General features: G+C 40.3%; 7 protein-coding genes across 11 annotated transcripts; 3 read left to right on the top strand and 4 right to left on the bottom strand.

The window, feature by feature from the left end:
* Positions 1–714: 714 nt before the first annotated feature.
* On the bottom strand, positions 715–4978 carry LOC111796740. Of its 2 annotated transcripts, XM_023679483.1 has the most exons (7): positions 4891–4978; positions 4177–4240; positions 3765–3867; positions 1763–3581; positions 1613–1690; positions 1312–1466; positions 715–1154 (listed from the first exon to the last, which is right to left on the bottom strand). In XM_023679483.1, exons 3-7 carry the CDS (start codon positions 3855–3857, stop codon positions 996–998), a joined length of 2304 nt encoding a protein of 767 aa, XP_023535251.1. In that variant the 5' UTR covers positions 3858–3867; positions 4177–4240; positions 4891–4978; the 3' UTR covers positions 715–995. The 2 variants fall into 2 exon arrangements, with proteins under 2 accessions (XP_023535251.1, XP_023535252.1); XM_023679484.1 differs by lacking the exon at positions 4891–4978 and having other exon boundaries at positions 1613–1687; positions 4177–4433.
* On the bottom strand, positions 4893–8175 carry LOC111796743. 2 transcript variants are annotated; one of them, XM_023679486.1, is made up of 5 exons: positions 7378–8175; positions 7141–7287; positions 6499–6966; positions 6277–6416; positions 4893–4979 (listed from the first exon to the last, which is right to left on the bottom strand). In XM_023679486.1, exons 1-4 carry the CDS (start codon positions 8149–8151, stop codon positions 6336–6338), a joined length of 1470 nt encoding a protein of 489 aa, XP_023535254.1. In that variant the 5' UTR covers positions 8152–8175; the 3' UTR covers positions 4893–4979; positions 6277–6335. The 2 variants fall into 2 exon arrangements, with proteins under 2 accessions (XP_023535254.1, XP_023535255.1); XM_023679487.1 differs by having other exon boundaries at positions 7141–7281.
* A 46-nt stretch (positions 8176–8221) lies between these two features.
* On the top strand, positions 8222–12068 carry LOC111796745 (polynucleotide 3'-phosphatase ZDP). Of its 2 annotated transcripts, XM_023679491.1 has the most exons (12): positions 8222–8481; positions 8581–8813; positions 8999–9052; positions 9234–9296; positions 10371–10442; positions 10658–10714; positions 10852–10928; positions 11061–11142; positions 11218–11334; positions 11430–11560; positions 11671–11740; positions 11820–11985. In XM_023679491.1, exons 1-12 carry the CDS (start codon positions 8244–8246, stop codon positions 11868–11870), a joined length of 1245 nt encoding a protein of 414 aa, XP_023535259.1. In that variant the 5' UTR covers positions 8222–8243; the 3' UTR covers positions 11871–11985. The 2 variants fall into 2 exon arrangements, with proteins under 2 accessions (XP_023535259.1, XP_023535258.1); XM_023679490.1 differs by having other exon boundaries at positions 8222–8813; positions 11820–12068.
* On the bottom strand, positions 11914–13930 carry LOC111796741. The gene has a single exon (XM_023679485.1). It carries the CDS (start codon positions 13831–13833, stop codon positions 12043–12045), a length of 1791 nt encoding a protein of 596 aa, XP_023535253.1. The 5' UTR covers positions 13834–13930; the 3' UTR covers positions 11914–12042.
* Positions 13931–13955: 25 nt separating this feature from the next.
* On the top strand, positions 13956–18034 carry LOC111796744 (rab3 GTPase-activating protein non-catalytic subunit-like). Its single transcript, XM_023679488.1, has 8 exons — positions 13956–14393; positions 14765–14899; positions 15109–15300; positions 15428–15489; positions 15592–15749; positions 16582–16730; positions 16860–17009; positions 17822–18034. Exons 1-8 carry the CDS (start codon positions 13977–13979, stop codon positions 17996–17998), a joined length of 1440 nt encoding a protein of 479 aa, XP_023535256.1. The 5' UTR covers positions 13956–13976; the 3' UTR covers positions 17999–18034.
* Positions 18035–18687: 653 nt separating this feature from the next.
* Positions 18688–20818, top strand: LOC111796739 (peptide-N4-(N-acetyl-beta-glucosaminyl)asparagine amidase A). 2 transcript variants are annotated; one of them, XM_023679482.1, is made up of 2 exons: positions 18688–19303; positions 19610–20818. In XM_023679482.1, the coding sequence occupies exons 1-2, from the start codon at positions 18837–18839 to the stop codon at positions 20703–20705; spliced, it is 1563 nt and encodes a 520-aa protein (XP_023535250.1). In that variant the 5' UTR covers positions 18688–18836; the 3' UTR covers positions 20706–20818. The 2 variants fall into 2 exon arrangements, with proteins under 2 accessions (XP_023535250.1, XP_023535249.1); XM_023679481.1 differs by having other exon boundaries at positions 18688–20818.
* A 482-nt stretch (positions 20819–21300) lies between these two features.
* LOC111796738 (dol-P-Man:Man(6)GlcNAc(2)-PP-Dol alpha-1,2-mannosyltransferase-like) lies at positions 21301–25310 on the bottom strand. The gene is made up of 10 exons (XM_023679480.1): positions 24913–25310; positions 23953–24040; positions 23716–23875; positions 23392–23609; positions 22993–23288; positions 22535–22649; positions 22314–22452; positions 21982–22178; positions 21799–21888; positions 21301–21729 (listed from the first exon to the last, which is right to left on the bottom strand). The coding sequence occupies exons 1-10, from the start codon at positions 25191–25193 to the stop codon at positions 21598–21600; spliced, it is 1716 nt and encodes a 571-aa protein (XP_023535248.1). The 5' UTR covers positions 25194–25310; the 3' UTR covers positions 21301–21597.
* Positions 25311–26604: the final 1294 nt, after the last annotated feature.

The following is a 26604-nucleotide window of genomic DNA, read 5'->3' as shown; positions in this document are numbered from 1 at the left end:
CTAAGTGGGAGCTTCATCATAAACACTCACAATAACTTATGATTTAGTCAAATTCATCCCCTAGTATGTCAGCATATCAGCCTTTGGAGATAGGCAAAAGACAATCCTTTTCAAACTCCTACAGTAATTCTCGTGCTCCTGTAAAGCTACACTATTTTAGAATCTCAAGAGGATATGGCTAGTCCACTACTTTAATAAAGATATCCAAAAACAGAATCCTGAATGAGACCATTGAATCAACACTCTTTCACATTAGTTTGGCAAAAACACAGTGATGATCTTCTTCACTTCAAAAAAACCAGATCCCCAAAGTCATGTGATTTGAGTTTGAATTTTGTTTATTGGAGCAATGAGAAGTAAAACTATACTACATAGCAGTTCCAGGCTGTCCCGACACGAAGAGACAGAGGCAATCATTCCAATATGATGGCAGTCAGATGCTAATCTTTGTAGTAAAAGTTCAGATGACAATAAAAAGTATACGACAGAGCCACAAAATGCAAAGTTAAGACTTACTGTTTGTCACTTTCTATTTCATTGACATCATGAGCAAAGAATGGGAGCCTGTAAGCTTGAGAGTGGTCGAACGTGGAATGCAATGTCGTCCAAGTGTCTGGATGGGAAGAACGAACACCAAAAGCGCTTCTAATTGTTGAACTCGACAAGCCCACGAGTGTTCTGTTCAAAAGGTCAAACAAAGAGTAGATCTTTCCAAAAAAGATAAAACAAGACAGCTTTATTTACCAAGGATATGAAATTAATTAAAGTATCAAAGGTTCATAGCCCAGAAAGAGTGCCAATATGTGCAAAATTTCTTGCAACTCGTTTATTTAGGAATTTCCAAGGTAACTTATGCACTTCAATAGATAAAGTGAGGAACCTTATTCTTGAGTAGGTATTAACAGACGAGCTTCCTCTTCATCTCCAGCATATAAGATTCTCCTCCACCTGGAAACAAGTTTGATTGCCGAGACGAAGTGAATTAGCTGTCTTATTTACAGGAGCTCCCACTCGGAATCGGATGCGTTCTTCTTGTCCGACTTCTGGGAACTGTCTGTGATGGAGTCCAGATCAGTATCTCCATACCAGATTGCTAGCTGTTCATAATCCTTTGCCAACCTCTTTTTGGTAGTAAAAGCATCCTGGATTCTCTTCTATTTTCAGAAAGAAAAGAAAAATAGATCAGAAACGGACGGTAAAAGTTATCGTTAAACATTATCATCTTAAAGAACGAGAGGTGTTTCCAGGTTTTAAATAAACTTAACATTGCAAGATGAAGCTCATATATGTAACTTTAGATAATATATGGACCTTGTAAGAATGGAGCTTTTGGGTTCGGCGAGAGACAGCATGGAGAGCTTTATAGTCAATAACGCCACACTCGTCTTCGACGGTCACCTTATGTCCCAAATCCACTGTTTCCATTTCAAAATCCAGAATATGGCCACTCGAATCATACAGACAACCTGAGAAAAGTTTTTAAGATTGTTGCTTTATTCCTAATGAAAGATTTTCTCCATAGCCAACAGATTGAACTACCACCACATCATAAGAATTATAGATAACAGCCGGGAATTTACAAAATTGTATGAACACAAGCTTTGGGACATACCTACTTCAGTAGAGAAACTTAGAATCCCAGAACCAGTAGATTTGGAAAACTCAACCTGGCTACTGGCATGAGTTCCTGCTGAATCATGAATTGTTTAAGAAAATCATAAGAAAACACACTTATCCTAGGATAGAAGATAAGAGTACAGACCAAGCGATTCAAATGATGATAAGGAGCTTCTGGAGGAGTTAAATCTCGTCTCCGAAGCCTTGTTTCCATTAGATGCACGAGTGACCACTTCGAAAGATGGATGAGATCTACACTCAATGTATGCACGCTGATCGACTGGTTTTTCATGAACGGTGGTACTAGAAAAGTTGTCGACCGAACTTCTGGAAGCAGAAAACGGACCCTTCGGTAGCGGTTTCAGAGAGGAGACTGACTTTGTCTCTTTTACAGTTTCTCCACTAGCTAAAACTACAGAAGCCAGTTCAGAAGAAGTAGCATGTGGAACATTTTCGAAGTACCTCAAATGTGTCTCCATCCTAGGTGATAAGTCAACTAAATTGTTCAACGAGATGCTAGGAGGTTCTCCTACTTTATGGATGGATTCAACATCAGCACCATGAACCGAAGTTTCCTGTGGATTTCGAGTTGAGGTCGCAATATCCCCGTCACGTTCATTACCATAAATGCACGAACTGCCCTTAATCGACTCTTCATCACAATGCAAAGTTAACTCAGTTGATAATTCTAAATTGTCTTGTTCTTTACAACTTGCATCTGATGCCCTATCTATTGAAACTGAAGAAACTTCTTCATTTTTATATTTTACGCTGCTTGATATACGTCTTGGCTGGTTCTTTAAAGGATAACTTGCATCATACTCCAACTCCAAAATGGTATCCTTTTCTAAACTTTCATTAGAGTATGCATCTGTCAAAGCATCATCATTGTTTCTAGCAAGTAGTTCAGGCTCCATTTGCAGATGGTTTCCATTAGAAATCATAGCTTCTTCACTGGGAAGATTCAATAAATAACTTTCAAGATCATCCTCAAAGATAGCATCCTTTACAGGACCCTCATTGAAATCTTTATCTATCAAGGCATGATCGATTCTGCTTGAAGGTACCTCGGACTTCAAAAGCATATTAGAATTATCAGCTTCTTTACTTACGAAGTTTGTACTGCTCCATACATGACTAAGATGTTTGTCGTTCAAATGATCAGCAGCATTAGGTTCCATGATCCCAACCTTCTTTACAAACTCATTGGTGTTTTCATTTGACAAGTCGTCGTCCTTCGACGAGAATCTGGAAGATTCCATTGGCAGATGAGAGTTATCCAAAATAAAAAATTCTTCTCCATTTGTAACTTTAACTTGACAAGATTTATGATTAGCCGTATGGTTCAACGGATCACTAGCATTGAACTCTATGGTCGTATCCTCTTTAGAACTCTTACTTGCATCATTATTTGTCAAAGCCCCATTGTTGTTCCCTACTAAGAGTACATTATCCACCAATTGCAGATCGGAGTCATCAAAAACCGGAGAACAACTTTTATTAATTTCATTAACTTCACGACTTACATTTCTCAGTGATCGATTCAAAGGATCAATAGCATCCGACTCCACGAACGCAAACTTATCAGTCAATGAGCCATCACTTTTCTCCGAAAGTAGTTCATTAACAGGTTTTTCTTTTTTGTTCTCATGTAAACCAGCATTCAACCGAAGAGAAGAACGATTAGGAACTCGAGCAACTTCTTCATTTACAAAGAGAACTTTACAAGAAGCTTGATGATTGATAGTACCATGCCCCACAGATGATTTATCAGCAACATTATGTGCAGATTTTTCTTCATTGTATGACAGTGACTTGAAATATGTACGTCCCCTCGGAGCCACTGCTTTAGCTTCATATTTCACAGAACCCTCTGTAGGAGGAAGTAAACCTTGAACAACATCTAATCTCTTCACATTAACACTTGCTGAACTAACCCGATTTTCAACATATTCAACCTTATCCTGTGCATAAGATCAGTTTAACAGTTTATTCCTACTGCAAACCTCAGCGAAAAATTACTAAATTGCACGACAAAGATGAACGATTCAGTGACACAATCAACCCAATAAGAAAGCTACCACATGAACTATATTGTCAAAATGTTGGATCACATAACGTAAAAAAGAGAAGGAAATGAGGATAACCTGGTTTATAATATTATCCACTTCCTGGCACACTGCTTCAAATTTTTGGAACATGTTTCCAACCCATGATATACCCTTATGTTTCAAATCCATTTTTGTTCACCTGCAAGATTCATAATCCTTATAACCAAAGAACAGTACCACAAGGAATGATTTTCTAATCTTTCAACTCATTGAATGAGAGTTTTGTTAGAAAAAAAAATAACAAAAGATCCTCGAAGTTCTCAGTGTTCTTAAACGATCATAGAACCAAACTGAAGATGGAGCGAAAATATAGAGATTTAAGGCATTCGAGGAGCAGATTCTCAAATTTGATCAGCAGAATCACATTGTTTTGCGAAATTGAATATTTACGCAACATTCACAGAAAGCGAACAGCAGAATCAAAAAGGGGTTGGAAGAAGAAATCAACCTGAGGTGCCGCGGAGGTCAGTCCATAATCATGGGGTTGGATGGGTTGTGTTCTTGATCGGCAGCTGCACAGGAACAGGGTTTTAGTTTATCTTTAAATGGCAGAGGCAAAAGCAGAGACGTTTAATCTCTAAATTATAATATTATTTCAGATTCTAAAAAAACGGTTTTTGGCTCCCAAACTTAGAAATGATTCTTCCTTTATTTTTATTATTATTTTTTTTTTAGAAAATAATTTTTTTTAATTAAATAATTAGTTTAATAATTTTCATGATGAAAAGTAATAGTTTTTATTTTAAAATTATTTATAAGAATTATAGTCAAGGTTGTATTTGAAAAAATGATAAATAATAATAATAATAATAATATTTTTTTGTGTAATAATTAAGTTATTTTAAAAATTATTATTAAATGAAAAAAAAAATCACTAATCAAAATTTTAAATTTGAAACCCATTTGAAAATAAAATAATGTCGGTGTCTCCGTCAAGATATCTGTTCTATGTTTGTTCACTACCATAATCTCGATCAAAATTTATAAATATGCATCGAAAAAGGTCGGGATTCATGAATTTTGACCAGAAATTAACGGGAGTCGATGAATTTCAATCTAAATTTGTTTGAAATTCATGTAATTTGATTCGACTCGATATAAATGAAATGAACTTAAAAAGAAAATTAGAAATGAAAGAAACCGAAACTCTCCTCTCTATTACGTTGTGAATCATCCTTGCCCTGCTCCTCTCATCTTCCGTCGCCATTAGAGACCGACTTGGTTATAACGAGCTTGGGGCTGAGCCAAAACCTGTAGAGATGAGGTGTGTTAATTCTGGTGATCTCCCTTGTAGAGTTGAGTATTGAAAGTTGATATGATACAATTATTCAATGAATCGATTGAAATGTTCATGGTATAGGGAATTTAACGTTATCGTTCTTAGCTAGATGGCAAACATGGTGCCTTCTTATGTAGTATTATCCATGTGATTAGTTCTGTGAGGTCCCACATCGGTTGGAGAGTGGAACAGCGTGGGGAAACCTCTCCTTAGTAGAAGCGTTTTAAAACTGTGAGGCTGACGGTGATACGTTACGGGCCAAAACAGACAATATCTGTTAGTAGTGGGTTTGGGCTGTTACAAATAGTATTAGAGCTACACACGGGGCAATGTGCCAGCGAGAACGCTGGGATCCAAGGGGGTAGATTATGAAGTCCCTTGTCGGTTAGAGGGGGGAACGAAACATTCCTTATAAGGATGTGGAAACTTCTTCTTAGTAGACGCATTTTAAAACCGTGAGGCTGACACCAAAGCGGACATTATCTGCTAACGGTGAGTTTGGGCTGTTACAAATGGTATTAGAGCCAGACACTGGGTCCCAAGAAGGGTGGATTGTGAGGTCCCACGTCAGATAGAGAGGGGAACGAAGCATTCCTTATAAGGATGTGGAAACCTCTCTCTAATGGACGCATTTTAAAACCGTGAGGTTGATGCCAAAGCAGACAATATCTGCTAGCGGCAGGCTTAGGCTGTTACAAATGGTATCGCAGCCAGACACCGANGGGGGGGGGATTATGAGGTCCCACATCAGTTGGAGAGGGGAACAGGGGAACAGAGCATTTCTTATAAGGGTGTGGAAACCTCTCCCTAATAGACATGTTTGAAAACCGTGAGGCTGACGCCAAATGAACAATATTTGCTAGCGGTGGGCTTGAACGGTTACAAATGATATCAGAGCTACACACCGGGCAGTATGCCAATGAGGACGGTGGGCAAAAAGAGATTTGAATTGTGAGGTCCTACGTCAGTTGGAAAGGGAAACAGAACATTCCTTATAAGGATATGGAAACCTCTCCCTCTCCCTAGCAGCAGGATCGGAGTTTTAAAGGTGACCACGAGAAACCAACATGAGACTCCTAGCTATGCATTTATCAACAACCTAAAGATTCATGAGAAACCAATAGAATGAAGGGAATGGGGGGAGAAAATGGGAGCCAACAGGGCTTCTTTTGAATAGGCCTAAATATCATATCTCACACTCAAAATGCCACAAAACCTTCATCTACCAGTCTAACACAGAAACAACAAGAACAAGAACACTTCACTAACCTTTTTCGAGTCATCTTCTCCGGTATCATCCTGACTGCACCGACGGATTGGTTGTGAACTTAGTCGATCTCAGTAGAGTCATCTCTCACAGGATCATCTACTTCGTTCGTATTATCACCTGCATTGCCAACCGGGTCGTCCTGCAATTCCAGCATTGTTAGTATGAATCAAGAACATGAAAGTTTGAGCATAGGAAGAGATTGATCAAATGAATTAGCATACTTTCAACACGTCTAGCTTCTTTAACGAACAACCATGGCCTTCGCCTTTTAACACGATTGCAGGAAGCTTTTCTATGTCCCAACCAAGAACCTGGCATATAACTAAACTATATGCTCTATGAGCCAGCATCTTTACTTTCAACATCTTAGCAATGTGAGGCTTAACCCGTTTTTTCCCTGTTTTGTTCTTCCCAGGATAAGTTGTATGTCGGAGAAGGCGAACGCACGTCTTAAAACTCCTCAACGTTTTCTTTCCCGCTCCTTCACAAACTAAACACGAAAATTCTCCATCATCATACTTGTTCTTGTAATATCTTCTCAAGCTTTCATTCTCAATGAACAGCTTTAAAAAGAATTTGAACTCTTCGCGTTCCTCGATTGCGTTGTTTTCACTAACATCGTCGTCAGCCATAGATGTCAAGGAGGCAGCAAAAAATTCTTCACATGCTTCCATAATCGACTCGGGTACCTGCAACACATTCAACTGTATCAGCTCATCAGCAGAAACTACATGTTTTCGGCATTCGGTTACGACTGCCGAGGAATCATTGTTCTTCGTTTTCTAATGAACATAAGACAAGACAATTGCATGATCATCAAGAACACCTCAACTGATTCATATAAAGGAAGTAAATGAACTAACCTCGCCAGAAATCAAATCTTCAGCTGTCTTTTCTTCCTCCCATTTCTGTTCATTCTTCATATCAATTTCATCATTCAAAATGGCTACATTTTCATTATGAACCCAAGAATCATGTTCTTCAGCCACCTGATTTTCCTCTGGCTGATCCTACAATACATTATAATCGAAAGCAATTTTGTATTGAATGCCATTATAAACAAGTTCAAGTTCAAACACATGGGCAGACCAGTAAAGTACCTTGAAATCTCCAGAATTGGCTAATGATCGACTGAGAGGCTCGCCATTCAACACAATGGTTGGAAGTCGATCAATATCCCAACCAAAAACCCTGCATACGGCCTGTCCAAAAGCCCTATGAGCCACCTTCTTCTTCGTTCTAGATATCGAATTCGAATGATGAACAAGCCCAATGCAGTTCTTAAACCTTTTCCCAGATTTCTTCTTCCCCATTCCATCACAAACCAAGCAACAAAACAACCCATCTTCAGAATTCTTCTCGTAATAGCCCCTAAGTTCATCATTCTCCATAAACAGATTCAAAAAGAATTTGTACTCTTCACTTTCCATAATCTCCCCATCATTCCCCTCTTCCTCCTCCACCTCTTCATCACTCCCTGAATCGGCATTTCTAATGAGAAATCTCCGGCAAGCCTCGATACCCTTGTACTGCAATTGCAACGCCACACGATTTGCTCGCTCTTCAGACGACACCAGCCGAGCCGCCGGAGTAGCACAGGGCATTGGCGGCCACCCAGATGACGTCGAGGGCTGATTTTGCACTGGCTCCGGGCAGGGCCATTCGGGGCCGGTGTCTTGTAATGGCTCGAGGCGTGGCTTCTTCTTCTTTTGCTTTCGATTCTTTGTGTCTCTGGGTCTCTTATTCGTAGCAGCGGCGACGGCGGTGGATAAATAATAGCGAGTGGGCTTAGGGCCCCTCGGCGGACCTCGCCGCCACAGAGAGTGAAGATAGAGAACCTCTTCGGTGAGTCTTTCCTCGGAGTAGGGATTCATTGGTGGAAAGATGACGGAATCAAGAGTAATGGAGGTTGGGGATCATCGCTCTTGTCTCATCCTCTCCGATCATAAATCACAAATAGGCGCTTATGATTTATGTGCTCTCTCTCTCTCTCTCTATATATATCTCTCTCTCTCTCTATATATATCTCTCTCTCTCTATATATATCTCTCTCTCTCTATATATATCTCTCTCTCTCTATATATATATATCTCAATTAGAATTTAGAAGGGGAATTTCGTCGCTCGTCGTCTTCTACCTTGTGCGTTCTACCCTCGTCCGTACGCTGATCGGCTCCACAGTCCGTACCAGTCATATGACCTACTGTAACAACCACATACTTTCTTCCCTTCTTCAAATTCCCAACTCCCCACTGAGCCATTTCTCTCGTTTCTCTTCTCACAGTCGCCGTATTTTCTTTCAAGGTTCATCAATGTCTACATCTGCTGTAAAAATTGTTGCCGAGTACGCCAAGTCGAATCGTTCTACATGCAAGAACTGCTCCAAAACCATTCCTGCAAAGGCACTGAGGTTGGGTTTTGTGAGCAGAGATGGGCGGGGATTCGACATGACCCGTTGGTTTCATTCTGATTGCGCTTCTTTTGGTTCCGACCCTGTTTCTTCCGCCGACAAGATTAATGGGTTCGCGCTCTTGAAGGCATGTTCGAATACAAAACTTCAGTAGTGTCTGTTTTCGATTCTTTGAAATGGGGAAACGTTGACTGTTCATCCAGGGAAAGAGATGTTGTTTTTTACAGGGTTCGCTACCTGTTTGATAAAATGCTTCTAAGATTCAAACTGTGTTCATTCTATCTGCTTGGTTTTGTTTGCTTTTCTTTACAGGGGGATGACCAGGAAGCTCTGAAGAAATTAGTTAGCAGAAGCCATGAATCTAAGGTGACTGTTATGCCCATCAGTTCCAGTTTGGGTCTGGATTGATCTAATGTTAGGTTTTCATGAATTGGGTGTCATTTGAGCGATCATTATGCATTGTTTGGTTGAATATTTTCTTTGATTCAATGGTTTATGTGTCTATAATCTTCTCATTTTGGCTACTCAATGCACCTTCAATAAACAGGTCCGCAAAAGGGATGAGGATGAAGAAGATGGCATTGAAGAAAGAGATCAAAAGAAAGTCGAGGTATGCATCTGGAAACTGATGCCCTTTGTAGAGTACTGAACAATGTGACATGCTGCTATAGATTTCTAGTTGTAGCAACCGTTGAAATCATTTTTCTGAGTTCATATCCATTTGAAGTCATACTTTCTTGATATCCATCTAAAACTGAAAGAAATAATTTGGTTTAGCTACTGAGTTGGAAAGTGGAATGGAATCCGTTGAATAAAGCCTCTGCAATTGTAACATCTCGAGACCACCGCTAGTAGATATTATCCGCTTTGGCCCATTACGTATCGCCGTCAGTCTCACGGTTTTAAAACACGTCTACTAGAGAGAGATTTCCACATCCTTGTAAGGAATGTTTCGTTCCCCTTCCCAATTGATGTGGGATCTCGAAATCCACCCCCCTTGGGGGCCCAGCATCCTCGCTGGCACACCGCTCAATGTCTTGCTCTGATACCAATTTGTAACAACCCGAGACCATTGCTAGTAGATATTGTCCACTTTGGCCCGTTACGTAGCACCGGCAGCCTCACGGTTTTAAAATGCGTTTACTAGGTAGAGATTTCCACACCTTTGTAAGAAATGTTTCGTTCCCCTCCCAATCGATGTGGGATCTCACAATCCACCCCCCTTGGGAACCCAGTGTCCTCGCTGGCACACCGTTCAATGTCTGGCTTTGATATCAATCTGTAATAACCCGAGACCACCGCTAGTAGATATTGTCAGCTTTGGTCCATTACATATTACCGTCAGCCTCACGGTTTTAAAACGCGTCTACTAAGGAGAGATTTCCACACCCTTGTAAGTAACGTTTCGTGATTGCCTTATAATCTGGATTTTGAATTGGTTTTCTTAACTCGTTAACTTCGCTCAAATCTTCATCCTATATGATTTCCTTGCTTATTCTGGCTGCAGCACTTGCTTTCTTGTTTATTGTCTCTAGATATCTGTTCTATGCTCTCTCTTATCTTCCCCATTTTGTACTTCCTTATTCTTTAATGATTCTATAGCTCTGTTCTACATGTTTACTAGCAAAAGTGTAAAGCTATCTAATATAATACCTTTATTTTTTATCAATTCTATTATTTGCAGTTGTCTGCCTCTAGTTTGCTGCCAAAGTTAGACCTTGTCCTTACAGCTTCCAACATAAAGACCAAGTATAAGGTAGGATCCAATTACTGTTTCATTCTCATTACTAGCTGCCTTTGTCCCTTTTCCTTTACTGAAATGGATTTGTTAGCTACATGAACTCACTTGAGCATAGCTAGTTTAGGGGCCCCGACGACATTTCCTTTTAAGCTGTGGCGTCGGGGACATTATTTTGCTCTTACGTAGTCCTAAGCATGATGCATACATAACTAAGCTGTTGAATGATTCAGGACGCTACACTTTTACCTAAATGGAAGGCATTCCAGACACTCATCTTTCTTGAGCAGGTAAAAAGTAAATTATTATAAGCCACCATGTTGATTCTGATCGATCAACATGAACACTCATGAATGAAAATTTAATCGAATCTTTATTTCTTCTGGTGAAACTCTCTGGATTTGTTTCAATTTATTTGTTTTTTCAGGATGATGGGTTACATCATTCAAGTAAAATAGCTGCATTTGATTTTGATGGCTGTCTAGCAAACACATCTGTCAAAAGGTAAGGCTTTTTCTGATGCAGAAGTTTGAAAGGTTTGGTTATAGGTCAGAAGCATTTTTTTTCTTAGAAAGTAAACACTTGCCAAGTTTTTTCGATAACATTATCCTTGCGATTGGGGCGTTTTAATTTCAGAGTAGGTGCTGAGGCGTGGTCTCTGATGTACCCTTCCATACCACAAAAACTCCAGAGCTTGTATAATGAAGGCTACAAGCTGGTTGGTCAATCTTCCTCCATGAATCATGCTTAATGGCTCTCGAAAATATTATTCATTACTATAACTATTAAGCAGGTAGTATTTACGAACGAATCCAACATTGAGAGATGGAAGAACAAGAGACAGGTCGCTGTGGACTCCAAACTTGGGCGTCTCGATAGTTTTATTAGTCGAGTCAATGTCCCAGTTCAGGTAAATACCAGACCAGACTCACCAGAAGACACATTGCAATTGCAGCCATGTTGAATTGTGAGTGTATGGTGTTGTTTTGTTGCCTGTGGATGCAGGTGTTTGTTGCCTGTGGAATTGGAGGCGGATCGGGTAAATCCGAAGAGGATCCCTTCAGGAAACCAAAACCTGGGATGTGGCAGATCATGGAGAACCACTTCAATGGCGGCATCCCCATTAATCTAGACCAGTTATTTCTCTCACTCTCCCTCATTATCTTTCATTTGGAAGAAGATTTGATATTTTAACTAATGAACTATGCCTATGTTGTTCATCCTGGTTCCTGGTTCCTGTTGACAGATGTTTTTACGTGGGGGATGCAGCTGGGAGAGCTAAGGATCACAGTGATGCTGATCTCAGATTTGCCCAGGTACTACTAATTTCTCATACTAACAGCAATAACATAGCTCAGGCCAACATCTTGAATCTGTTTTATTGCCATTTTGCAGGTCATTGGGTTGAAGTTTTATGTTCCTGAAGAATTTTTTGTTGAGGAATAATTTAATTTACCTTTCACCAGCCTAGAACAAGAAGAAAACTGTGTAGTAGCAATAGCTTTGTAATGAATTACTTCAGTGGAGCATTGTGAATTCAGGCACATCTTTTAGAACTAAATTTTACAAACCTATGACTCTTGTATTCTATTCTGAAAATGAATGCAATGAGATGAGATCATACCCCGATTTCACCTTCCAAAATGGCATGCCTTGTCAATACAATTTCCTTCACAAGGTTTCTGTAAGTGAAAGGCCTGACTGTAGATCTCAAGAACAGCTCTGGAGGAATTTGGCTTTTCTTTATCTTCTTCCTCCATGGCCCATACCCTATACGTTCCCATTCTTCTGGTTTCACTTTTGCTCTCTTCCCTCTCAATTCTGTCTCATCCCCATCTTCTTCCATGGCCTTCCTACTTCCCGCATTCCGCCCCTTCTGCTTCTCGTAAAATTCATCACTCGCTTCTTCACTGCGTTTCAACAGCTTCTCCAGTTCTTCTGGACTACTTATCGCCTTCCTGAACCGTTCATCCCAATAATCCTCATCTTCTTCCTCGTTTTGATGCTCTCCTCCATCTTCCTCGTCCTCCGCTTCTTCGTTTGTCTCCATCACCACATCCTCGGCCTCATCTTCATAGTCATGGTCATTGTCATCATCAGTCTCAATCCACTCCATGATCACATTTTCGTCACTGGGTCGATTCTCGCTGTCGTCGTCCGGGGCATCACAGCCCAACTCCTCCTCCTCCAACTTAGCTTTCCACTCTTTTGTATATGGATGCAGCAGTGGAACAGGGTGGTTAGTCAAAAGAAACTCTAAACACTTGGATTTCTTCTCATCACTCAGCTTCTCATATGCATTTGCAACATCATCCACAAATGCCTTTGGATTTACCCTCAAAATCTTACACAGCCCACCAAAATATGTCACCCATTCAACATTTCCTTCATCATCCTGCAACTCAAACAGAACATCTTGCTCTGTTTTGGGATCGAGAAATGGCATTAACGCCTGGAAAAACTCTGCCTGAGGCTCAAATCTGCATTGGTAAACAGGCTTTTTCACATATATGATATCAGGTCTCATCCATGCTGCACATTGAGTTATATTCTTTCTTGACTTATTTCCAAGCCGACCCATCAAGCTCCATTTGTCCAACCTTTCTTCTTTACCAGCTTCAAGCACAACCTCTGCAATCAAAGTCCACTGCTGCCATGGCAGCTCCGAAATCCTCCACCGTGGGTGCCTCACGAACACCCAAAAGTGCTGAAACCCTTTGCTCCTGTCCATTCGCTGCAATCCCTCGCTGAAATCAGAAGCCATTTCTGATTGCTCGATCTTCTCCCACTCCTCGTGATCCTTAACCTCGCGGATCATCGTAACTCGCTCGTCCGTAAACCGACCACGAATAGGCTCCCCGATGACGACTCCACGCCACGAATACGGACCGAACTCGCCGTACTTGTACCAGTCATGGGGATGCCGCAGATTCGGGTCGTCTTTCTCCATGAATCGAACCATCCGATCGTAGCCAAGGCCAATCTGCTGAAGCTCATCCTCACTAAAGTTATCCGCATAGTTACTGTTCGAGTTCTTACGGCGGTAGAAATGGGACTCGGCAGGCTTCTGGCTCTTCCGACGGACATTGTTCCTCAACTTCCGCCGGAACTCAGCGTTGCCTTCTATCCGGCCGGGAGAAGGCCCTCCACCCTTCTTCTTGCTCCGGCCGGCGCATGTACGAATGTCTGGACGGGAGTTTGCAAATGGAAACTGCGAAATTTGGCGAAAGATCGGAAGAACAGAAGCATTTGGAAGACCGGATATAATGGTGAGTGGCTTACGGGTTTTATGGGATTTTAGGGTTAGGGTTTGAAGAAGAGGATTGGAGAATGGTGTGAGGGAGGTGGAGGGGAGGAATGGCGATGAAGGGTTTAGGGTTTTACAGAGAGGGAACTGTGAAGTGGCCATTTTCACAGTTTTGGAAACATTGAAAACAGAGCAAAGAAGATAACGTTGATGTGTATTTATTTACAACATTTTTTAATTAATTTTCCAAAATAAATGATAACGATAATTGAGTTCTAATTTCTTATTATTTCGCGGCATCTTATATGAGCCCTAGCTCAGTTTCAATTTCATCGCCATTAAAGCAAAGGATTCAAGGTTTTTTCTTCCCGGCAATGGCGAGACGACCCTACACCACGGTGTTGGGCTGCATAACTTGCGAGGAGCTCGATGATTTTGGCGCTGGGAAGGAAGGCTGGCTCGTCGACAACCCTAATCTTATATGCGCCCTCGATTCGCACTTTCTGGCGCTGGCCAATCGATCTATCATCCTTGTTCTTGGTTGGGCGGGTTCCGATGGATATAAGGTGAAGATCAGGCCTTCTGATTTGTCTCCGATCAAAGCGGAGTACATCTCCGCTTTAGAATGGTTGGTGTTCGATGAATTTAAGGTGCTTTTGGTCGGGACTTCTTGTGGGTATTTGCTGATTTACTCCTCAAATGGGGATTTGATTCTCAAGCAGGTAGTCCCTTTTCATCATCGCGCGATCACTGTTCTTAAATCTATGACAAAAAAATCAAAATCTGGTTTCTATCAACAGAGATGTTTGACTAAGAAAGCATTATCGTTTAGCTTATAGGTTTTGTATGATCTTTCACCTGGGAAGATGCTGGTGGAATGGTAGATGTTCTTATTTATTTGATCAATGTTTTCGTAGTTTAGAATCCAGATGCCAATATGATTGTTGGCGTTCATATCTTCAAGATTTCACAAAATTTGCAATTTCCTGACATCATTTGAGGAATGTATTATGAACTTGATTTTCTTGGACACCGAATATGGCTCCAATTTTTCATTGCTGATGGATTTTATTGCTAATTTGTGGGTTTTTAGATGATCCATCCTGGAAGAATTCTAAAGATTAGGGTTCATGGTTCGAAGAGAGATTCATCCCATGAATCTTTGTTCGAGGAGGTTTCGGTTGCTATGCCCGGTGTAATTGCTCGCATTGAAGCATCTGATATTCAGGTTCTTGCTACCTTCCTTAATTACTAATAGCGTAGCTTTAGATTCTTGTGTTGTTGAGATAATCGTTCATAACCTCTGTGCTCTACAGCCAGATATGTTCTTCATCATAACCTCTGTGCTTCAACTTAAGGAAACATTGCCTCTGCCTTTATGGATCTTGATATGTTTTGGACTAGTATAACATAGCCTGACACATGCTTTGGTCACAGAACACACTGCAAAAATGGTTTGAAGAATCGAAGGCACGTTTTCGGGATCCAAAATCAGACAGTCGAGATACGGAGGATTCTGGAAATTCTTTTGAAAAGTTAGCCTATCAAGTATGGAATGTCAGCAAATACGGTTCTTGTGCCGATGCAGCAATCGTCGGTGTTATGCCTCCGCCATTGATGGAACTCCAGGTAAAAGAATGGCCTCGTTATTTCATGGGAAAAACTAGGAGACTGTTTCTAGGAGCAGTGCTTATGTCGTGGAAGCTCTCTGAAATTATTCTGGTATTTGAATTCAGCTGCTTTTATTGTTGGGCAGTCGAGTGAACGTTATTTTTGTGCAGTCACTGTTGGAAAGGATGCTGTAATTTCAGCATTCAGGTCAGTTTGTCTGGTTTTTTGCTATTTATGATTCTGAAGTTATTGTGTACAATGACATTATTGTTACATTTTGTATACTTTGTGGTGGCATCATGTAAAAAGACTGTCTGAAGACAAGAGCAGGTCTTTAGTTGGAGCCATTTTATCAAAAGTTGTCCCTGCAACATTTTCAACAATAGCTTCGTTTTCGAAAGTGATTTGGCGAAGAGAACCAAAAACATCTAAAAAGCCAGATGCGAAGGGTCAAGATTTTGCTCGAGGTGCGTGTTGATTCTAGTAATTGATCATTATAATGCATGCTTACTAACTATCGATTTCCTAAGATTCTATGACTCGTTTCGCTCGAATTATTTTTTCAAGCAAGCTTGACGTACAAAGATATTAAATTATGTATTTGTGATTGTGAACTGTGAGATCTCGCATCAGTTGGAGAGGGGAACGAAGCATTCCTTATAAGGGTGTAGAAACCTCTCTCTAGTAGACGTGTTTTAAAATCTTGAGGCTGAGGGCAATACGTAATGGGCCAAAGCTGATAATATTTGCTAGCGGTGGGGTTGGGTTGTTACAAATGGTATTAGAACTAGTCATTGGGTGTGTGCCAGCGAGGACGCTGGCCCCGAGGGGGTTGGGTTGTTACAAATGGTATCAGAACTAGTCATTGGGTGTGTGCCAGCGAGGACGCTGGGCCCCGAGGGGGGTGGATTGTGAGATCTTATATCGGTTGGAGAGAGGAATGAAACATTTCTTATAAGAGTGTGGAAAGCTCTCTCTAGCAGATGCGTTTTAAAATCGTGAGGCTGACGGCGATACGTAACGGGCCAAAGAGAAGTTAAATACTTAGTTTATCATACAATATTGGTTTAAAGGTTTATTATGAGCATTTTTAGTTCAAATGCGGTATTTGTTATTGTTGGTAACTTCTGCTCATTACGGTTTTCTTTCTCCTTCTTTATCTTTATGAGTCCTGTGCTTAGTATTGAGTTCATGCCACTGTTAGATACATGATGCTCGAGTGTTCTAACAGCTACGCATCAGCTATTGCACAATTTTTACAAAAATTTTAGGAACTTCTTGGCATCATGATTGCTGCAGCCTCTTCTTTGACGTGCTTGAAGGACCATCCAAGGAAGGGTGAGAAACTGACTTTGTCTCCAAGCGGTACGTTGGCAGCAGTTACGGATTCACTGGGTCGAATATTGCTCCTGGACACGCAAGCTCTTGTCGTGGTTCGGCTATGGAAGGTCATCCTTTTTATTTTTACTTAGATATATATATCATTTCACAATCTCTGCTCGAACGTTTCAAAGTGAACCCGCGATTAACATTTGGTTCCTCTTTCTCCTGAACAAACTCCTTAAAATGAAATACAGGGATATCGTGATGCTAACTGTCTGTTCATGGAGATGTTGATCAATAGAGATACTGCATCATCAAGTTCTAATTCCATAGAGTATGAACCTGCAAAGAATGATTACTGCTTGTGTTTGGCTATTCATGCACCAAGAAAGGGGATAGTTGAGGTACTTTTTCCACTCGAATTGAGTTTACTCTTTACATCTTCTCAAGTGTTCTTTTGAACGTTCTTGACAGTCATTTTTCGCTTTGTGTGAGATCTCACGTCAGTTGGAGAGGGGGACGAAGCATTCTTTATAAGGGTGTGGACACTTCTCCCTAGTAGATGCGTTTTAAAAACTTGAGGGGAGACCCAAAAGAGAAAAACCCAAAGAGGACAATATCTGCTAGCGGTGAGTTTGGACTCTTACACTTGGAGTCCAAGTCAGACTATGATATAAAAGTTAATACGATTTGCACCATTGGAATATAAAACACAACCTTCTTAGTTCTTAGTGGATAACATTACTTTTAGTGTGAGATCCTACATTAATTGGAGAGATGAACGAGTGCCAGCGAGGACATTGGGGGAGTGGATTGTGAGATCCCATATGGAGAGGCGAACAAGTGCCAACGAGGACGCTAGACCCTGAAGGGGGGTGGGGATTGTGAGATCCCATATCGGTTGGGGAGGAGAACGAAACATTCTTTATAATGATGTGGAAATCCCTTCCTAACAGACATGTTTTAAAAACCTTAAGGGGAAGTTCGAAAGGGAAAGCCCAAAAAGGACCATATCTGCTAGCGGTGGATTTGAGCTATTACATTTAGATTATAGCAGAGACAAACGGACTACCCTCCACACTAGGATTAAAAAAAGATGCTCTTTTTGTTTATAATTCTGCATTTGTGCGAGCATACGAGCAAAAGTTCGTAGATTTAAAGCATAGGCTTAGGGTTCTCCCAAGTGACTGAAAATGATTTGTGTGATCTACGGCAGATATGGCAGATGAGAACAGGTGGTCGACTCCGAACCATTCGATGTGCAACGGGTAGCAAACTACTGCAACCATCCTCCAGGTTTGGATCGTCCATAGCTTCCTCTTATATCCCCTTGGAAGTTTTGTTATTAAATGGAGATTCTGGTCAAATTTCTGTTCTAAACCGAATCCTTTGATGAACTTTGAAACAGATTGAATCATTCATTCTCTCATTTCTTGATACAAAAAAAAAAAAAAAAAAAAAAAATTAAATTAAATTAAATTTATTAGTTTAATTTTTTTTATTGGGAAGCTAAAAGAAATATTAATTGTAACTCGATAATTTAGTAATCATGAACATACAAGAATATTTTTTTTATTCTTAGACTTAGTTCGTTAACAAAAATGAAATTGAAAGCTTAGAATATATTATATCATCTCCAAAATTGAATTTCCAAATATCCTCAAATATTTCATTTTCATTTTTTTTTTTTTTAATTTCGAACCCCGCAATTTTAGAAACAAAAGTTTTTGCCTTGTGCAACTAAAGATGTCCACAAGGCGTCTCTATTTTCGAGAAAAGAGAAAATTTTCATTTATTTTTATGGGATCGAGGTAGGAGACCGAATTTTCTAGGTAATTTTTCTCTCATTTATTTTTTTAAAAAATAGTTATATTAAAGTTTGCACTATATATATATATATATATATATATATATATATATATATATATAGACATATACGTACATATAGACACATATACATATATATACATATACACATATATACATATATATGTACATGTTTGATATACAGATGCGAAATGTCTCAAATCTTTATGTATTGGTTATGACAGACAATCACAATTGCAACAGTTCATTAACAGTTTGATTGGTTTAAATCGCTTACACTGCAATGGTTTGGAGTAAGAAAAAAACATAAATTTTCTTCCAAAGTTAGCAAAAATGGCTTCTCGATTCATCTTCCTTAAAACGCAGCCAGAAGAGTAGTAACAATCCACACCATACCGCCATTAATGGCTTCTTTTCCTTCATCTCCCTTCCTCCTTTCCCTCCTCTTCCTCCTCCTCCTCCCCTTTCATTCCGACGCCAATCTCCACAAAAACACCCTCCGACCTCCGGATCTGCTTTACGACTCCGACCTCACAACAACCGCCAACCATTCTACTCCACCGACCGTCTTCTTCGAAGTCACCAAACCCATTGATACGCCCAAGGCCAAACCCTGCTCTCTCCTCGTTCTTCACCACGATTTCGCCTCCACTTACGGAAAATCCCCCGTTCTTGCGAACTACACCCCTCCTTCTCATTGCTCGTTTACTAAATTCTCTAAGATCGTCCTCGAATGGAACGCGACTTGTCGAGGAAGGCAATTCGATCGAATCTTCGGCGTTTGGCTTAGCGGTGTTGAGATTCTTCGTAGCTGCACGGCGGAGCCTAGGGCTACGGGGATCGTTTGGACAGTTCAGAAGGACATTACGAGGTATTATTCATTGCTTTTGAAGAATCAAACTCTGGCTGTTTATTTAGGTAACATTATCGATCACACATACACTGGAATATACCATGTGAAAGTTCATATCCATTTTTATCCTGAAGTGAATGATTCTGGTGATCATATACTACTGTCTTCTCCAAAATTAGCGTCTGGCTATGATTCTGATTCTAGGGCTGATTTAATCATACCTATTTCCCGGAATTTGCCACTGAATGATGGATTATGGTTTCATGTTAAGAATTCAACTGATGTTCAGTTGAAGAACTTTGAAATTCCCCAAAATGTTTACAGGGCTGTGTTGGAAGTTTATGTGTCGTTTCATGAGAACGATGAGTTCTGGTATTCAAATCTTCCAAATGATTACATTACTGCAAATAATCTCACTGATTCACCTGGAAATGGACCTTTTAGAGAGGTTTTAGTTAGTCTTGATGATGAGATTGTTGGAGCCATTTGGCCTTTTACTGTTATCTTTACAGGAGGTGTTAATCCCCTTCTTTGGAGGCCAATATCTGGAATTGGTTCCTTCAATCTACCCTCTTATGACATAGAACTCACACCATTTTTAGGCCATTTGTTAGATGGAAAGCTTCACACCTTTGGATTCAGTGTCACACATGGTTTAAATGTCTGGTACATCAATGCCAACCTTCATCTTTGGTTGGATGAACACTCTGCAAAAACCGAAGGAAAGCTCTTGAATCACGTTGTCTCGCCCCGTTCCGTTTCGATGAATTCGAACTTTACAGGTCTAGATGGGGTGTTCTTGACGAAGGTAACCCGATCGGTATCGTCAAGTGGATGGGTGAAATCGTCTCTTGGAATTGTCACAACTGAAACAAATCAAGATCTTAGTTATAGGAACTCAATGGTGATGGGAAATGATGGAAACAGCCAGATTGTGAACCAGGAGATTCAATTCAATTGTAGTGTTGATGCCAAGAAGAAATCTTCTGTTGTTTATTCATTCAAATCTCTGAAAACTTTCCCTCTTTACATGTACTCAGACATCAAAGATGGAGGAAATGGAAGTTATGAATCATTAGCTAACTTGACATTGGGATTCAATGAGAAGAGGAGTGATGGGGTTGGATCATTTATGAGCTCTGTTAAGAATGTTCAAAATGGGCAGGGGAGAATGGTGGTGAAGGGCCATTTGGTGGCAAGTGGGTTGGGAAGTACGCAGCAGGATTACAGATTCCATGGTGATGAACACTGTTATTCCAGGAACATAAGCAGCTCAAACTACACCATTGTTTATGATGATGTGAAGAAAATCTGTGGGAAGAAGAAACTGGAATCAGCTGGAGGTTTTAGGTTTAGAAGATGGCCGATTCCTGGTTCTTTAGATTCAAATCTCCATGGCAATGGTGGACGTTTAGAATGATGTTGTTCATGGTATGTACTGAATGTTTAAGCTGCTGTTGTGTCAGTTCTTCAGGGATTCCTGCATGCTTGTAATTCAAATAAAACTGCTCCTCCCCTCTTCCCTTTTGTTCATGTTCTTCAAAATCCTGCTAGGAGGAAGTCTAAATACAAGGTGCTCCCTCTCCACTTGATTTCCTTTGCCATCATGAACAGAAATTGCCTTTTTTAGGATAGCATTCAAATTCTTTAAAAATTTAGTACATTTTAATTTCTAGGCTTTGAAAAGTGTATCCATTCAACACAATATTAAGAGTTAAGGGTTCGGGTTCTAGTAGACAAAATTGATTATTATTATGATTATTATTATTTTTCTAGACATATAACAAAGATTTATAACCCTTGTAACTATTCGATATAACTTATTAATCCACTTCAAATCCCACTTCAAATCCAGTTCATAGTTTCTTCCTCAATTATTGAGGAATGAAATTCAAAATTTAAGAGAGTCAATTGGTTGAACTTTTAAAAGGATAAAATAGTCATTTTCTCACGCTTTAATTGCAAAAAAAATTAAAATAATTGTGACATTGGAGGCCATGTGAGAGTACTCGATGTGAAAGAATGGTAGTCCATAATGGAATGATTCAAGATCAACTAATCTAAGTATAGTTCAACTAGATGAGATATTACACATCCATACAAATTAGATGTTCGAATTTCTACCCACATTACGCTAAAAGATCAACAAAAGGATCTTTAAATTACCACCCTCGGGAAAGATTTTTTTTCTGAATTTTGGGGGCATGGCAAGGATGAAGATCACAATGGAAAATTCTTGGCAAACTCTCTTATAAGCTAAGTTTCTAGCCTGCTTGACGAATGTCGACGGAGACGTCGTAAGATAAGGAGAATTATTTTGTTATTCTCCTGAGCAGCTTGTACATTCCAAAAGCATTTTTAGTCTGCCAGAAGTAGGGAATGAAAAATGACCGATAAAATGGCGGTGAGAACTCCCTGTCCAGGTAAGGCCATGCTGCAACAGCCTGCAAGTAAAAATGTCTCAGTAAAATCTACATTAGAAGCAGCAAGGCGAGAAAAAATCAGACTTTTACCTCCCACTTTGATGTGTCACTTCCACGAGAAGCATACGGTCTATCGAGTTGAAGCTCGACAAGGAACGTGCATTCATCGAGATCTCGGAGCTGTGAAGTTTATCATCACGAAACAAAAGGGATTCAGTAAAAGACCATGCGTGAAATTAAGAGTGAAAAACTTTCAGGAACTGGAGTTGGTACATATTGCTTATCTGATGCCTTGTTCTTGTTGTTGAAGTACGGTGGAGCAGCTGCAGTCCCTCCCAACGTAGAATTAAACGGGAAAGGAAGAAGACCTCGGAACCCATCGTCGATCCATCTTACTTCTTGCACGTAATCAGGAACGAAAAATGACGATGGAAAACGATGCCACTCGCTCCCAACACAAATTGTGGAACCTGAAAGAAGTGATATGAAGAGTAAAAAATTCTTTATCCACACGAATTTACGAGCAACTAATAGGAGAAGCTGCAACAAAGATTAGCATCTTGTCAAGCTCAAGTAGCCTCAAAAGAAAAGATAATGTATCTAACCTGTTCCTACATCCTCATGGTGAGACAAGACCTTGTAAACCTCCAGAGGAGCAGAGTAACCATTAATCAATGAAAATGTACGAGCATGGGATGCGCAAAGGATAAGGCCAAGAGCAAGGGGTCTAAGAACTTTTGCTATCTGTAAAGCAAATTAAATTGCTAAATAGAGGGAACCGTTATCGTAATAAATTCAGAAAATGGCGGGGATGGTCGATACTCACCACGACGAGTACAGAATTATCATGTGGATTGTATTTATCTCTGAAAAAATCTGGAAAGCACTCAATGACGGCTGAAGCAGCAACACAAATAAGAGGATATATTGGATAAAGGAATCTGCAGCAGCAATGTGATATCAGGAGAAGACACCAAATATATGCCACCAGCAACGTATATCAGGGAGTGTTTCAACAAAGAATATTGATTAGGAATGCTAGATGAAGCCTTCAAATTCGAAACAGGGAATACTCTTTCTAACAGAGCACAATATCTAGCACCATTTATCTTATCATCCCCAACTTAAAATCAAAAGGGCAAATCTTTACAGAACTTCAACAGCCCAGAAGTTCCAAGCAGAAAAAGTGGAAATTCAATCGAATCATCTTTTCGGTTTCTAGACACCATACATAAACTTTTAAGAGAACGAACTAAAATAATTTTCTTTGTAAAAGTATCAAACCTTTCCTCCTTGTGTGGCTGCAATGTCATGAATCCGAGCCAAATATAAATAGGTGAGATGACCACAAGCAAGTCCGGCACATACTTTTTCCTTGAAATTGGTAAAATTCCCAGAAAGAGTAATGCAAGAACGAAACAAACATTGAAGTTGTTAAATCCATTTCTGAGATAGAACAATGGTCCTTCGGTTCCATATAAGTGGCTTTCACCACCGCCCAAGACGTTATATATCAGCAAATTTAGCACTGATGATGTCCACCTTTTATAGTAGTAGTAGTCGACAAGCAGCGAGAGGGCCTACAAGCCAAGCCATAGGAGCTTTTAGCACCCTTTAACACATTTTATAGAGAAAATCTTCCATTAAACAAAAGATCATAAATAACACAATAAGAAGACCTACGAGGAGAACTATGGATGTTAGCGCCCCTGCAAGAAACGCCTCTTTGAATTTGCTGCGTAAAGCGTAAAGTGTGACTGGAAGGAAAACCAAAATCGAAAACGGCCAGCCAAGAATTACACCAGCAGCAGCGACAGCAACTGCTGGAGCAGGTTTCTCAAGTAGAAATAACCCAGATGACAAAGATACAGCATACATGGAGAATGAACTAGGCAAGAAACCTGTAAAACGAGGCAACGACGAATACAGAGGCAATTCCAGATTAAACAAAAAATACTTAATTAAGTAAAAAAAAAACATTAAAATGGCCTTTCAGAAGTTACTCACTAGTGCTAGCAAAGAAACAACCACTGGTCAAGCATAACATTGCAAGAGTATAAGTGGCAAGGCGCTTCCCATACTTCTTAGAGAGTGCCACAACAAGAACTGTTTCTGAAACAACAGATAGAAGACCAAGGAAAAGTCTTACAGCAAAGAATACTCTCACCTGCAATTTAAAGAGAGATTAAAACCAGACATCTGGATCTTACATAAAATAACAACTGAGATAGAATGACCCCTTACTTTATCCTCAGAAAACAGCCACGCAGCAGGTCTGCCCACTAATTCATGGAGAACAATGTATAAATATGACCGAAGCGCAAACTCGGAACTGCAAGAGAGAACATCTTCGGTCAACATACAAATTAAACAAGATCTCATTGAACGTAATCAACCTCATGTAAATGCTAATTCTCACTAGTCTTTCTCTAAGTACATCAAAATCTGATGCTAACTCCAACTAGCAGCTCTATCAGAGTTAGAAGCCAGGAATGATAACAATGTACATCATTTGATGAAAGATGTACTTGAACATATTGGAAATCATATGAATTATGTGTGTGTATTCTAAGTCATGCCAATAGAACATAAAATGTGAGTAACCTAATTCACACAAGTCCACCGCTAGCAGATATTGTCCTCTTTGGGTTTTTTTCTTTCGGACTTTCTTTCAAGGTTTTTAAAACATGTCTGCTAGGAAGAGGTTTCATCATTTGATGAATGACAAAATATACCTCATTTGATGAATGATGCACTTGAACATATAGGAAACCATATGAATTATGTGTGTGTGGTGTGTGTTCAAGTCATGTCAATAGAACATCCATGAAATGCGAGTAATCTAATTCACACATTCAGTCAAGATTTTACATTCCAAGGCCATTAGAACCCCACCTACTCCGTCAAATCATGGCATCTTTGCCTTATTCCTCGATTAACATATCGTTGGTTATTGTAATTCAATACTTTGATTCTACCAAAAGAGAGAAAAAAACTGCTATATGGTATGTTATCCAGCTCAAGCTACTGGGAACCAACAATGAAAACGCAACGTTTCCACAGTATGAAAACTAAGAGAACGATTAGGGTAAGAAAGAAACCCAGTGCATCAACAGTGTAAGATGCCAACAAGGAAGAAATCAACCCTAAAAAACGTAACAGTTAGAGCTTAGAATGAACGAAGGGAGAATTTGGAGTAAGAACCTGTATTCCCAAGTTTGGAAGCCAGATTTGTAGAGAAGGAAATGGAGGGGCTCCCAATAATTGAAAACCTCATCGCAGTCGTGAATGATGTTAGATGTGGCACTCATGTACCTGAGAAGCCCCAGAGCAAAAAGTGGAAAGAACCACCCGATTCCTTTGCCATCGTCTTCAGTGGTGCTCGATCGGCCTGGCTTACCGGATTTAGAGTAGGAAGAAGAAGCCGCCGTGGACGGCGGAGTGTCGGAGGTGAGGGGCCGCCTCTGCCGCATCTCTAGAGCCATTTCCTTTTCGCCGTTGGGAGTGTGGCAAATCGGAGAGACTGGTTTAATTCGGTGTTCGAAAATCGAGTGCTTTGCTTAACATCGAAGTCTTAAGAATGTCTTTGTGAGCATCTTGCTTATATTCAAGCAACAAAAGCATATATAAAATATATATAAATTAAACAAAAGCATATATAAAGCAGTGCCACACGGTCATACTTGTACAAGGCGTGTTACTTATACTTGTCCAACGAGTGTTACTTATGGCCGCATGTTAGATGTCTTGGTCATGCTTGTCCAGGATGTGTTGTTCATGGCCGCATGCCCGTTCCAATGCCCGTTCCAAACTCCTTTTACATGCTTTATCTTAGATATAGGCATATAGGGTGTATGACTGATCACCAACAAAAAATGTACGGTATAGGGAATATGACTAGTTGCCACTTCTTCCTATCTTGAGTTAGGTATTTTTTCGTTCACGTTTTCTAAAACATTTCACGCAAACGAGGGATGGGGTTTCTCTTGCTTTTGGCATAGCGGGACCCAGCAAGAGCCCCGCATGTGTCTGGGCTGTGAGGGCTCGCCCTTGATAATTGCGTCGTTGTGTCTGGGCTGTGAGAGCTCTCAGTCACATGGATAGTTCAATGTGCTCATCGCCTAACCCTGAGATGTGGATCTGAGGGCTCTCAGCCACATAGATAGTTCAGTGTGCTCATCTGAGATAGTTCAGTGTGCTCATCTGAGATAGTTCAGTGTGCTCATCTGAGATAGTTCAGTGTGCTCATCTGAGATAGTTCAATGTGCTCATCTGAGATAGTTCAATGTGCTCATCTGAGATAGTTCAATGTGCTCATCTGAGATAGTTCAATGTGCTCATCTGCGCCTATGCGCCTAACCCTAAGATGTGGATCAAGATTGTGAGGGCTCTCAACCACATGGATAGTTCAATGTGCTCATCAGCGCCTAACCCTGAGATGTGGATCAAGGTTGTAAGGGCTCTCGGCCACATGGATAGTTCAATGAACCCTGAGATGTGGATCAAGGTTGTAAGGGCTCTCGGCCACATGGATAGTTCAATGAGGGCTCATCAGCGCCTAAACCTGAGATGTGGATCATCCAAGACACATAAGCATGGCGTCTGTTTGAATCGAAGTTTGAAACCAAACTTCTCCTCGGGAGGATAGATGGGTCAATTCAGGTGAGATCCAATGTAGATTCAACTTTCTATTCACTCGTGGGATCCAGGCGGTCCGTGGTGGACCACCTCGGGTTCATCTCTTCTCAAGAATCTCTAAAACATTTCTCACAAACATGACTCGACTCGAGAAGGTTGGTTTTCCTTCTTAAAAGACAAATGGAGGAAGTAGAATGGGATGAAATGGCAATGGAAGAAGATAAATAACAAGATCAGATGTTGAGTGAAGAGAAGTGA

This window comes from Cucurbita pepo, chromosome LG06 (genome assembly GCF_002806865.2).
Source record: "Cucurbita pepo subsp. pepo cultivar mu-cu-16 chromosome LG06, ASM280686v2, whole genome shotgun sequence".
NCBI classification, from domain to species: Eukaryota; Viridiplantae; Streptophyta; class Magnoliopsida; order Cucurbitales; family Cucurbitaceae; genus Cucurbita; species Cucurbita pepo.
The sequence above is the reverse complement of the archived record's forward strand: the minus strand, read 5'-3'. Positions and strand labels throughout refer to the sequence as shown.